The sequence below is a fragment of the Pipistrellus hanaki genome (assembly GCF_964339955.1).
Source record: "Pipistrellus hanaki genome assembly, chromosome: 10".
Lineage (NCBI taxonomy): Eukaryota > Metazoa > Chordata > Mammalia > Chiroptera > Vespertilionidae > Pipistrellus > Pipistrellus hanaki.
This window is the reverse complement of record NC_140512.1, coordinates 10,790,017-10,804,083: the sequence shown is the minus strand read 5'-3', so window position 1 is coordinate 10,804,083 and position 14,067 is coordinate 10,790,017. Positions and strand designations below refer to the sequence as shown.

General features: G+C 45.7%; 1 protein-coding gene across 1 annotated transcript in view; it reads right to left on the bottom strand.

Annotated features, from left to right (window-relative positions):
- Positions 1-8,528: 8,528 nt before the first annotated feature.
- The window catches only part of NPSR1 (neuropeptide S receptor 1), a gene marked incomplete at its 5' end in the record, with an annotated part of 63,429 nt that continues 57,890 nt past the window's right edge, over positions 8,529-14,067 (bottom strand). The window contains 3 exons of the mRNA XM_084897301.1: positions 8,529-9,021; positions 9,754-9,934; positions 13,563-13,649. Of these exons, the coding sequence (XP_084753427.1) occupies positions 8,931-9,021; positions 9,754-9,934; positions 13,563-13,649 (359 nt within the window). The 3' untranslated portion in view covers positions 8,529-8,930. The remainder of the gene's footprint in view (positions 9,022-9,753; positions 9,935-13,562; positions 13,650-14,067) is intronic.

Sequence of the window (14,067 nt, the reverse complement as noted above, 5' to 3'; positions counted from 1 at the left end):
CAGAGTTAACTATCAGAGAGGCTGAGAAATACACAGAGCAGCTGTGCCAGGAAAGGGGTCAATTCAGATATTGGTGAGGAGCAGGGGTCCTAATTCCAGAGCTCATTATTTGTAAGCTTTCTCACTTGCATGTACAAGCCACATTTATTAGTAATAAGGGTGTTATTTCTCTCTTCTGTCATCCTTTGTTTTACTTTATAACTAAGGGCCCAGTGCATGAATTCATGCACCTTGAAAGGAATTGTGGGCTGAGCAATTGGGGCTGGTGCCAGGTGCCAGCAGTAAGTTCAAGCACCGGGAGGGTCCATGGTTCGTGGGAGCAAAGAATTTTCAGTAACCAACAGAGGCTTCCCTCAATGATAGCGACTGGCACCCCGTCTTGGTTTGGTACCCCCACTCACCTGCTCCACCATCCTGCTGTGGCTGATGCCCACCAGGTTCTGTGCTCTGCCACCTGCTGCTGACACTCACCATGTTCTGCACATGCCCTCTGGTGGTCAGAGCACATCACAGCGAGCGGTTGTTCAGTTGTTCTGTTGTTCTGCCATTCGGTCTATTTACATATTAGGGTTTTACATATATAGATCTGTTCAAACTCTCATGGGAAATAGAAAGGCTATTTTGGACTCCTCAACTCCAACAATTGGTGCATGGCCTTGGAACACTGAGAAGTAAAAGATAGGAGTTGAATAACAAATTGGGAGGAGATTTGGACTCCAATTTTCTTTGAACTCTAAATCACAAGGAAAAGAGAATACAGTTTTGGACTATAAATCCTTTGGACTTAAATAATCTTTGGACTTTAACTTAATTGTTAACTTTAATCATCAAACTTAATTTCTTCCTAGAAAATTAATGATGAGAAGGGGTTGATATTCAAATTTGGAACATTTTGTAATTGGTATTTTATTGCTGGAATATCTTAACATCATTTAATTCTATTGTAAAACATATAGTGGTCTATATTTAGAGTGGCCATATAATTTATTGTCCAAACTAGGATAGTTTGAGAGAGAAAGGAGGCCCTATTAATAATGCTGGGACAACAGACATAAACCTGGTCTATTTTGGGTGAATTGGAATGTATGATTGTCTAGCTTTATTGGGCAATGTGGAAGGACATAATTAGAAAAATAAATGGAACAAATGAATTTCCAGTAATGAATGTAATTAATGAAAAATTTCTAACCCACATAAAAGCCTTTCGGGGCATTAATTCTAACTTGTCTACCAGTGGTCCCAGGTGGATCCACAAAGGAGCTATATCTGTCACCATTCAGTTAGGGAAAGAGGAACTATAGTAAGTATTTCAGACAGAGGTGACTCAATGCAGGGAATTGGGTACAATTCAGTACAAGTGTTGGAGGGCTGAGATAGAAAAAAGGCAGAGTAACATATAGCTTAATAACAACAGGAAGCTGTTAGCATTGCTATGACTTGGGGGAGAGGGGGCAAATGGAAAGAGATAGAGTTATCCCAGGAGTTCATAGGAAAGCCCCAGGTGGATGCTGGGATTCCCAGGGCAAGCTCCATTCAATGGAGGAAAGGTGAGGCCTGGGTGCTACTTGTAACTCTGAGTAGATGGCAAGGCTGATGCTTGGAGAACAGGAAGGAAGTCTCCTCCCCCCCCCCCCCCAATGGTCTTCAAGTTGTGTCTGTCCTTCAGTCTCTTGCCTGTCTCCCTTTGGCAGACCCTACCCAATAGAGACCAGCAGTCAAGGAGCCTGGGGGATGTGGTTGGCAGAGGTCCCAGCCCCAGTAACAAGAGTGGAGTCTAGGGTAGGCTCAGAGCTGGAAAGAGTAGGAATGTGAGGACCTAGATGCAGTGGATGGCACTGGGGGTGTGCCTGGTGAAGGAGGAGTGAAAGGTCTTGATAGAACTGCCCTCCTCCTCCGAGGACCACCCTGCTGACCACAAGCACAAATGGGTTGGGAACAAACAATGGGGAAGTCATGGTGGGTGATTCTTCTCCATTCCTGATGTTTCCTTCCATGTGGAGATGTCCATGCCCAATTTCTGTTTGTGTCATGAGTTTGGGGAGTGTACACCGGGCATGTCAGATCAGGGCCTTTCCCTTCCTGGGGGGCAGGCTGCCTGCAGGAAGCTGTTCTCCTCTGCCCCTCCGTGCGTCAGTCTTACCTGTTCATTCAGAACACTAATGTTTATTGGCACTCGTCTATCTTCCAGGCCTTGTGTTGGTCCTGGAGCTACAACCATGAACAAAACAGACCAAGGTCCTTGTCTGATGAGATATATGATTGACAAATAAATAACCCAACCAATACGTACATTGTATAACATATTGGAAGATGACAAATGCTAGTGCTGAGGGGATGGGGACTGCTGGGTTGCCAGCTGCAGGGCCAGGCAGTGTGGTCTGGTCTGGGAGCCTCACTTAGCAAGTGCATTGGAGCAAATGAGGGGTGCTATTCGGAACCTTAGCAGACCCCTTTGCTTACCTCCATAAACTTGCCCTGGGATTAGCGGAGGTGAATGTTGATCATTCTGTTCATCAATCCAGTCTCTGGACATGCTGAGTGGCTTGCCTGAGTAGTCCCCATGGAGGCAGGTTTCATCACCAGGGTCACCTGAAGAGGGGCTGTCTTGGAGCAAAGCCTCAATCTGAACTGCCTGTGGTTAATGTCGCAACCGGCTTTGCAAACAGGTGCGAAGGGAGCCTTAGCCCGCCCACCTCACCCTGCCTGAGCTCTGCATCCAAGAGGGCAGCGTTCCAGCAATGGCCAATGCTACTGGCAAACAAATGAGCTGTTCTGCCTTCAGGCAGCAGCCCTCAATGAGGTCCTGAACCTGGTGCGTGGAGGCCCGTGACTTTGGGGGGGGGAGGGTCTGTGAGGTCAAAGTTATTTGCATAGCAGCATGAGGATGTTATTTGCCTTTCTGTCTTTCATTCTCTCATATGTACGGTGGAATTTTCCAGAGGTTATATGCCATGTAATAGCTCAACAGATTGACTGCAGAATCAGATTAAAATACTCCTTTTCTTCTAACTACGTATTTGCATGAAGCATGATTTTCTTTATGTATTTCCATCAAAACAACATATTGCAACAGATTGCGTGCAGAAGACAGGAAAATCCAGCTGTCTGTGAAGCTGAACTTAAAGACATTTGCAAAAAAGTTCAGTTTCTCTTCTTGCCAGGTTATTTTTGGAGAAGTATAGTTATTTTCCATGGAAAAATATATTTATGTTAATATGCAATGAGTTTATTGTTGTGATTTATAAATAACTTCATAAATATTACACATTTTTCAGTTTTCATTTTCATGTAGTAAATATCAATGGATATAATCCACGTTAACAAACAGAAAGGGTCTTGAGACCAAAAGGTTTAAGTAAGGCTGTTCTCAAGGACTTGACATGCTGTCATATCCACATGTTGTTACAGGCACCAGACACCTGCTCAGGGCATCCGTCCTTGTTCCCAGACATCACAGACACACGTGGCCAGATTTTGCCAGATTTCCCCACCTGGCTCTCTCTCGGGTGTCTATAGACATGCGGAACTACCTAAGATTAAGGTCTATTTTAATGGAGGAAAAGGTGCATTTAATCCAGAGTGGGAAGAAGATGAACTTAGAGATGTCCTGGGTGTACCTGCCAGATATCTGGACCGCTACAAGGCGGCCAAGAGGGGTCTTGGGAGAACACATTTGGCCTCAGGTTGGACCCATTAAAACAGACCTTAATCTAAAGTAGTTCCGCATGTCTACAGATACCCAGAGAGAGCCAGGTGGGGAAATCGGGCCACGTGTGTCTGTGATGTCTGGGAACACAGAAGGATGCCCTGAGCAGGTGTTGGGTGCCTGTTACAACATGTGGATGTGACATCATGTCAAATCCTCGAGAGCAATCCAGGACACTTGGGTGGAGGTGAGCAAAGGGGGCCTGCCCACACCTTGGCCCTGAGAAATTTGGGCTTTAACCACTGGCATGCTGTTAGTTGCTGGCTCTGACACACCTGCCCATGGAATAGCGGCATCAGAATCTCCTGAGTGGCTTATACATACACAGGTTTCCATGCTCTGCCCAGAGCCCAACTAGTCACCATCTCTGGGGCTGGGGAGCGAGAAATCTGTATTTTTAAAAACTCTTTGTGTGATCTGCAACACAGACGGGTTTGGGACTTTTGAGTCAACCTGCTTGAAAGCTGTCAGGTAGTCACGGGGATGTGTGGGTCGCATGCTGTTGGGCTGAAGTATTTCTTCCAGCTGCCTATTCAGCCCCAAAGTCTCTACCTTTGGTGATTTAGTTCTTTGGGGGGTAAGTCGCACCATCTCCAATGTTCCCTATTTACATGTAAACCTTCTCCCAAAGAATGCTGCATTTAGGTGGGTTCTGGGAGTAACTTCTTAGCAGGTGTATTATATTCTTGCTCCACCCTGAGTCATGAGGAAGGGCAGAAAGGATGGGGAGAGGAGGGGCAGAGATTTTGGGAGGATATGAAAGTGGGGGGCCTGGTGACAAGAACTTAAGGACCTCAGGTCCCCTAGACAAGCAAGAGAACAGAGGGCGATATTGATTTCTGATGACCTGACTCTCAAGGCAAGGAGTCAGCCAAGAAGTGTCTGCAGATTGTGAAAAACGTTGGCACACTGTCCCTAGCGCTGGATGCTAACGTTGCAGAGGAGGGGCCCAGAGGACTGACCTGTCAGCCGTCACCGCTGTTTCGAGCTTGTAACCGAGATCCCGCTCATGACCTTCCTGTTTCCAGTCTGGCTCCCTTTTCTACATTCCTTCCAGAGTAATCTTTCCAAAGGGCTTTAGAAAAAGTTATGGAAACACTTTTCATTGTGACCTAGAACACATTCATAAAATGCACAAAACGTAAGTATATATAGATGAACAGGAAATTAGAGAGAGGGCATCCTGGTAACTGCCACCCAGATCGAGGTATAGAACCTGCGTGCCCCCTGCCAAACAGGCTCTCCGCCCAGAGGGCCCCAATCCTGATGTATAAAGAGGAATTTTGTGGCTGTGACTTAGAATTTTATCACCTTTCTATGAGTGCATCACCCAACACAATTGTTTAATTTGGGCTGATTTTGAAGTTATATAAATGAAGCCATATAGTATCTCTTGATATCTATCTTCTTTTACCATATGTTTTTAAAGATATTTTGCATGTTGTGGCAAGTAGCTGTTTTTTTTGTGTGTGTTTTTTTTTTTCCATTTTTGTTGGTGTAAAGTAGTCCATTGTATGAAATATAACATAATCTGTTTGTTTATTCTACAGTCGGTGGGCACTTGTTTTGCCTCTAGTTGGGGGTCTTATAACCAATGCTGTTATGAATGTTCTTTCACATATATACACACAGTTGTACTCTCCTTCTGTAGTATGTGCTTTCAGGAACAGAATTTCCAGATCAGGTGGTATACGTAATCTTAATTTTACTAGTTAAAAGACCATAATTTTCCAGAATCGTGGTACTAATTATTTACCTACTATAACAGAATGAGAATTTCTGATGAGCTACATCCTCGTAATCAACTGATATTGTTAACACCTATCATTTTTGGCAATCTAGTGGGTGCAAATTAGTATCTTATTGTGGTTTACTCTCCTTTTCCCTGACTTTGAATGAGATTAAACACCTTTCCTTATGTCCATTGGCCATTTGGATAACCTTTTTTCTGAACTAAAGTCTTGCCCATATTTCTATTTATCTTCTATTGTCATTTTTTATTGGTTTGCTTGAATTTCTAGATATTCTAAATACCGAATCTTGGACAATTATCTGTGCTGCAAATGTTTTCCATGCTATAGCTTAGTTGCCAACTCGCCTGGGATGATCCTACAAGAGCAGAATGACTTTATTTCCTGCTAAACCTGCTTGTGTTTCCTCAGCAGACACAGCCGTGTGGTCCCTCTCCACACGGTGCATGTGGAAGGAAGAGGCAAAGCCCCTGTATGTGTGGACAGAGCTGTCTGACTCAAGTGAGGAAGGCAGTTTAAACTACGTGTTTGTTCAGTTTAAGAACAAACACGTAGTTACTTTTTTCTCCCCATCACGATTAATAACAAGTTAAAGCCATTAAAAAGGTGGGGAAAAATAGGTGAAGGTGTTGCTTGGTGAGATTAAAAAGTTATGCTTCCCACGAAAGCAGAGAAGTTTTAACCATTCATCTTTAACTTAGTCCAGTAGAGTGGAAACACTTCTTTCCTACAGTGTGGCTGTGCCTGAGGATGTGTCAATGTAACTGAGATTTCTTCCTTATCTCAGTGTGGGAAGTAAGCCTCTTTATATTACACCCTCTGACCGGGACCCACTTGGTCCCCAAGGCTACCAATAGTGACATTGCAGCATAAGCTTCCCATGTGTTCCTGCCTAGGAAACCATGTCTCTCTGACATCATAGTGTTGATAGGGAAGTTATACGTTCCAAAGGGCAAATGAATCAGGGCCGAGTCATCCAGTCACTGAGGCCCTGGGAAAGAATCCCAGTAGCTCTCGCAGGATGTGATGTAACTCACTGTAACTCATTTCAATCTCAGAACCCGTATCTGTAAAGGACACACTCCACCCTCTGCTCCAGCCTCATTCTGTTCTCATCTTGTTACCGGAATGGGGACTGGCCCTGTGCGGGTCTGCCTTGGGCTGCTGACAGTGTGTGGGCTCTTGCCTTCATGCGGGAAAGATTTCACAAGTGAGTCCAAGTGATTCTGAAAGCGCATTTATTAAAGTGGGGCCAGTGAAACAAGAGGGGCCCAGGGTGGAAGAAGCAATGGGAGAGCATAGGCAGGGGCGCATAGCTCACTGGAGAGTCAGAGGAAAGGGGGCCTTGGGGACAGGTTCGGGGGCTTTGCCAGGGACAAGCTGCTGCCACCCATGGCTCCCTGGTTGCAAGTCTTGTGGGGTTTCTTAGAGCAGCGATCAGCAAACTCATTAGTCAACAGAGCCAAACATCAACAGTATAATGATTGAAATTTCTTTTGAGAGCCAAATTTTTTTAAAACTTCTTCTAACACCACTTCTTCAAAATAGACTTGCCCAGGCCGTGGTATTTTGTGGAAGAGTCACACTTAAGGGGCCAAAGAGCCCCATGTAGCTCATGAGCCGCAGTTTGTTGACCACGGCTTAGAGTTTAGTAGATGCATGCCTGTGGGGGAAGGAGAGGGGCAGGGAAACGAGTGGGCATGAGCATGTGAGCTGGGTCCTTGAGGGTTTTAAAGTCTGGGGGTTCAGGGAGGTCTTAGGGGAGCATGGGTTTTGATCTCTAGTGATTGGTCAGCATCAGGGCAAGTCAGTGCAGCTGGTTGGGGTCCCCTGCCTGGTTTTATTGCTTTTCTGGCCTGGAGCTGAAAAATACCTGGGGCCTAGATGCTATCTCTCAGGAGGAAAGGTCTGTGGCTTACATTTCATGACCAGTGATACAGAAAGTCAGGGAATCAAACCCACATGGCCAATGACAAGCCAGGGGAGGAAAGGCCACCTGGGGGTGAGGTCTGGCACCAGATTTATCCATGGTTAGACACCAGAGCTGTCCACCCTAGTGGCCTTCTGCATCTGCTGTACATTCCTTGGCCAGTTTGCGCTCAGTTTTTTTTGGTCTGCCTCAGTTTCCCCATTCCACTTGCCAAGGAATCTCCCCAGTTTCTTACTATCCTGCCTCTGTCTGACAGATGAGAAATTGATGCCCAGAAACATTCAGTGATGGATGTGTGCAAAGTCGTAAGGACTGGCCATGACCAGGGTTCTCGTCACGTTTAAATCATGCTTTGCCAAGCTCAGCAAATCCACGGACATAAGGATTCCAGGGTCCACGCTGACATGAAGCAGGCCTCAGTTGAATGGCAGCTTATTCTGCACCCGCACCACTGTCCGGCTGATCTGCAGTCTTCAGAGGGGATGGGAGAGACAGCACTACAACCACAATGTCAAGTTCAGGGCCTCTCAAGAGCACAAAGCCCTTCCCACTCCCCTTAACTTTCAGAATGGACGAGGGGATGAGATAGGCAGACCTGAGCTTGACAGAGATGGAGAACTGTCAGGAGGCCTCAGGCCTCCTGTTCTGCCAGCCAGGACGCTGGCCGGGTTTTGCTCTGTTCATTGGCGCCCATGCAGGTGACTAGCTGAGCAGCGATTCTGTGGGTCTTCCAGGGCACATCTTGATTAAAAGCGAAATGTGAAAAAGTACTTCTCAGCCTTTCTGCGCTTCCCAGGCTGCTCACATGGAGGTCAGTGGGGAGGGAGGCGGCCTTCAAGACTCTCTATTAGACAAGTTATTCAGGCATTCAGGTTCAGAAAATAATTCTCAGGAATATAGTGATGGAGGAATCTGATTTCCGCCTAAAGAGAGATTTTCCCCGAGGCCACATGGAATTGAAAAGAGAAATGCATGGGAAAAATGCCACTGTGATCTTAAACACGCCGTCTTGGGGTCCACCCCATAATGAGGAATGGAGCGCCATTAACACATACCGCACGTGTTAATGACTCCACCAGCAGAAGGGGGGAAAAAAAAGTAAAAAAGTTGAGATCGGAGTCATTCTGGGAAGGAGGATTCTGCCAAGGAGATTTTAATGTCAAGAATCTATGAGAGGCTAAAAATAAGACTCTCACGCACGTCCCAGAGCTGTGGGCGGGGATGTATATATAATCAAATTAAATTCTTCCTTTTCCACTTATGGAAAAATCCAATGGTAAAAGTCGACTAGAAAACATTTAGTCATATTTCCCTTGGATTATGCTTATAAATACCAATCTCTAGACTTGTCAAAATAAACCCACCAGCGCTTCCTGGCCGAGGTGCTAGGTAGACAATAGCAGCCAGAGACATGCAGAAGAGCTTGCGGAGACAGCGCGCCTAGGAAAGCCGCAGGGATCAGCCCAGGCTCCATGCACATGCCCGGGTAGTGACGGGGACCCAGGAGAGCTAGTGGGGTGCAGCCCTGCCACAGCCCTGGGGTCTAGTTGAATTCTGGCTTGGACACAGCCTGCATTTCGTGCCTCTCAACCTTCTCCCGACAGGTGGTTCTGGAATCCCGTGATCTCTGCTCCCTAGAGAAAGAATAAAGGAGAAAGGGAAAATAATTGGACTTAGTGGAAAGGGGAGTGGGAACTTGAAGAGGTAATAGTTAGGAAGAATGTATTAGGGATCAGGCACTGTGCTAAGCACTCTCCATGTCATACCCCTGCTCTTCCTTCCCCACCAACGACAGCCCTCATTCTCTCAGGTCAATACCAGAGCCCGGTGAGCAGACATCACTGGCCAAGAGGTAGGCACTGCTGTTAGCCCCATGTTACAGGTAAGCAAACTGAGGTTTATGGACGTTAGATAACTCATCCAAGGTTACGGTAGCTATGGATCCACAATGGAAGGATTTGAACCTCAGCCACTGGGATCCAACCCAGCCTTAAAGCATCCTATTATTCTATTTCCTCTGAGTGTCGCCTCCTATTCCCTGTAGTTTGTGTAGGAAAACAGCTGAAAAACAGCAAAATGAATGGAGCTGTGGGAGCTCTGCTACTAGTCACTCCTCTGAGCTCAGCAATGCCACTTGACTGGGTGGGCCTTTGTGTGCTTATCTGTGAAGTGGTCATCACACTCCGTGTCCTTCCATGTCTGGGGCGCTTCCTGTGGACATGCTTGGCGCAAGGAAGGGTCCTCTCTGTGTGACCCGGGGAGGATGTTCACTGTAGAGGGTTTGTGGTCTAAGACAAAGAGCACGGGCCATGGCCTGGGCCTGGGCTCCCCTTTGTCCAACTAGTGACGTGGCTGGCACCCCTTACCGGCGGGGGAAGCAGACATTGCTGCTGAAGGCGAAGTAGACCAGGGGGTTGATGGCGCTGTTCAGGGCTGGCAGGTTCTGGATGATCACAGATGCGTAGAAGCGCTGCTTGGTGTCGGGAAGGAGGTTGAAGTTGTCCAGCATGTCGAAGAGGAAGTACGGGCTCCAGCAGCAGATGAAGGCTGGGGAGGAGTGAGCCGTCAGCACCCCTCGAGGCCCCCGCCCAGGGGATGATCCTTAGTGCCTGGGATCTCTCAGAAATATGTAAAACCATCTTGTGCGTGAACCTTAATGTCCTGGTTCACACACACACACACACACACACACACACACACACACACTCTCACACATACACATACACATACTCTCTCTCACACGTACATACACACTTACACAGTCTCTTACAGACACACACACACACACAAACACACTCACACAGGTACACACACTCACATACACACATGTGTTCACACACATATACACTCACATACATACATACATACCGTGTTTCCCTGAAAATAAGACATCCTCCGAAAATAAGACCTAGCGCATGGAAAGATAAGACATCCCCTGAAATAAGACCTAGCGCAACTTTGGGAGAAAAAATTAACATAAGACACTGTCTTATTTTCGGGGAAACAGGGTACACTCACACACATACACATTCTTTCTCACACACATGTACACACACTATCTCATACATACACACTCACACACACACATACACTCACACACGTACACATAATCCCTCTTTCTCTCACACACACGTACATAATTTCTCTCCACACAAACACGCCCCCCCCCCCCCCCCAGATACATTCCTGGAGCTTCTCTTTCTGGAAAGAGAGCATCTAATTGGCCCACTGTTGGGACTCCTTACTGAAAGTCCGGGTACTGCTGGGCATGGAAGGGTGAGATTGCTTTCTGAAGCACTTGGACCACGTGTGTGCTGTTGTATTTAAGGGGGATGGGTGTTGGGTGTCTGGTACAGGTTTCCCAGGGTTGCCAACTCTCCTGCCTGGAGCAGGGCAGTCCTACCATGTCCCTTACATCCTTTGAGTACCCATCTGGACCCTCACATAGCAGAGAACTGTTTACAATCACCCAGTGGAGAAACCTCTCTTTTGACCTACCTATAGGGCAGGGCAGACCTCAATTTACTAAAGGTCTGCTCTTCACATCCTGCAATGACCTTTTGAAGCTCCCAGGGCACCTTGCTTCATCCCTAGCTCAGGATGTCTGACACACACGTGTCCCCTTTCTGTCCCAGAACCTCTCTGCAGGCAGCGTCTGTCTCACAGATGCCGGAGTCCCTTACATATGTATGTATTAATTTGGTTCTTTTCTCTTGCTAATCTTCTCATGTCGATTTGTTTATGAGACAAGCCAGAAAAACCTTGAGGGTAGAGGAAAGGACACCAGGGGGGAAAATTACTTTGCAGGGGGTAGGAGAGCATGCCAAGACTTCCGGCTTGCCATGTTGCCTATAATAAGCTTATTAGAAATACAAATACTGGTTAATAATGTGGGGTTTTTTTTTTTTCAAAAGATGGAGTTATACATATATTGATAGATATATATATATATATATATATATACACATATATATTTATATATATATATATACACACACGATTTGATATGTATGCTATTTTATTGTATTGACAGAAATTTTGAAACTTCATATGTCAAATTTGCTGAAGGTGTTAACATCATAGATATTATTACATTTTAAAATGTTGAAGTTTGTGCTAAAAAAAGAATATTTGCAGGAAGTTTTAATTCATTACTTTATTTTGAAGAAAAAGTTATTGTATACTTTGGAAAGCTTATGGTGAACATGATGCATCTCAAGATACTTGTGAACACTGGTTTAAATGCTTTAAAAGTGATGATTTTGATGTGAAAGTCAACACCCAGGTCAACCAAAAACGTTTGAAAACCAACAATTACAAGCATTATTGGATGAAGATGCTTGTCAAACTCAAAAGCAACTTGCAGAAAGATTAAACATTGCTCAGTAAACAATTTTTGATCATTTACAAGCAATGGGAAAGATTTTAAAGGAAGGAAAATGGGTGCCATGTCAACTGAAAAATGGACAAATGGAAAACTGAAAAGTTATCAAGAATATGTTGATTCAATGGCATGAAAGAAAGTCTTTTTTGCATCAAATTATGACTGGCAAGGAAAAGTGGATTTATTTTGAGAATCCCAAATGCAAAAAAATCATGGGTTGATCCAGGTCAACCATCAACATGGACTGCAAGGCCAAATAAGAAGAAGACAATGCTCTACGTTAGATGGGATCAGTAAGGTGTAGTGTATTATGAGATCTTGCCTGGGAAGTATTAACCCACCCACCATATTCACCAGACCTTTCTCCTTCAGATTACCACTTGTTCCTTTCGACGGCACCCACACTTTCTGAGCTCTTCAAAATGTACCATGAAGTGGAAAATTGGGTCTCTGAGTGGTCTGCCTCAAAACAAGAAAAGTTCTTAAATTACCTGAAAGATGAGGGAAATGTGTAGCTTGCAATGGACATTTTGGATATTTTGGATAAAGCACTTTTGACGTTGCTCTTGAAATTATCGTGTTTTCTTTGATCACAAAATCCGCATTATTAACCGGTACGCCTAGTAGAGCTCTGAAGTAGAAACAATAGATATAACTCCCAGGCAAAGGAAGTGGAGGACAAACTAGTCAAATATTGCTTAGCAGTCAAATAAGATGAAGATTGACAATCAACATTGGCATTTGGAGGTGGTGGTGACCTTGATAAGGGTGGTTTTCCTGGAGAAATAGAAAAGAAAGCGGACAGAAATATGCTTCTGGGAATGAGAGGTAAAGAGTGGAGAAGTGTGCTGGCAAGAGCGTGGTGAAGTGGGGCTGTTCCTAAAGAGGCCATCCAGGCAGCTATTTCGTATGTTTATGTGCCTGCGACCCAGGGGAGGGAAATCTGTGTGGGGAGGAGGAGATAATTGGAGGCACAACGTTCTTGAGTGAGCAGGAAGGTGAGATGCAGGCTCAAGAGAACGTGTTGGGCAGGGGAGGAATCCGCAGCAATGGAGAAAAGACAAAGGCACATGTTAGAGGCTCTTCCCCCCAGTGCCTGGGAGGGCAGGAGAGGGAGGAAGATCCATTCTGCTTGGTAGTATTTCTCAAGGAAATAAGAATCAAGGTCATTAGCAGAGAGGGCCTAAGGAAGAGGACATTTTGAAGGTCTGAGGATCACAAAGAGCACACACCAATCTGACACAGATTAGGTGCTCCAGAAATACCCCCTTTTTTCCCCCCAGGGGTGAGGTGACTTTATGGGTCTTCAGAGTAGAGGCCAAGGGAAAGAAAAGGGAAGAAGACAGGAGAGTGAGAGAGAAGATAGGCGTCCGTTAAAGAGGAATTTATAGGGACCTTGAAATTAGTCATCCAGAAGAAACAAACTGCCACATCTGTCTTCCTCTTGCTCATCAACCTCAGCCTGGGGGAGAGTAGGCAGTCAAGAAAGCACCTGGATTAATGGGGCAATGGTGAGCGTCCTCTTCAGCTAGTGGTCAGATTTTCTCCAAACTGTGAACCCCAGGGCCTTGGTGCAGAGCGAGATTAATGAAGAGAGAGATCAGGAACCCAAGGTAACCTTTGGAAGGGCTACAGAGAGGCTGATCAGGTTCACACACTCCTCTCCCAACCAGACAGAGATGGGTATGCATGCAGACAAAGCTCTTTCTCTCTTGACTCCCTACCAGCGTGTCCCAGTTTGCTCTTGGAAAGTCCACATGGAGCTGAAAAACCAACAGGGGCATTGCTTACCAAGAATGATGACCATGCTGTATTTGATGGCCTTGATTTTTGCCTTTGAGAAGAGCTCTCGGTTGTACCTGGTGCATAGCTTTCCATCTGCAGATTCAAAGAAGGAGTGGTCAAATGAAGTGCTGTTCCTGCCAAGAGGAACATGGCCAGTTAGTCCCACTACTGGAACCGGCCAGGAATATCCTGCTCTCCCATGCCCTGGAGGACGTCTTGGACATTTTTAGAGTAGAGATGGCGCTGGGCTGGATGTTGGAAACTGCTCAGTTTGCAGCTTACCATAAGATCCAAATGTATTGCAACAGTGGTTGGCAAACTCATTAATCAACAGAGCCAAATGTCAACAGTACAACGATTGAATTTCTTTTGAGAACCACATTTTTTTAAACTTAAACTTCTTCTAACGCCACCTCTTCAACATAGACCTGCCCAGGCTGTGGTATTTTGTGGGAGAGCCACACTCAAGGGGCCAAAGTGCTGCATGTGGCTCTTGAGCTATAGTTTGCAA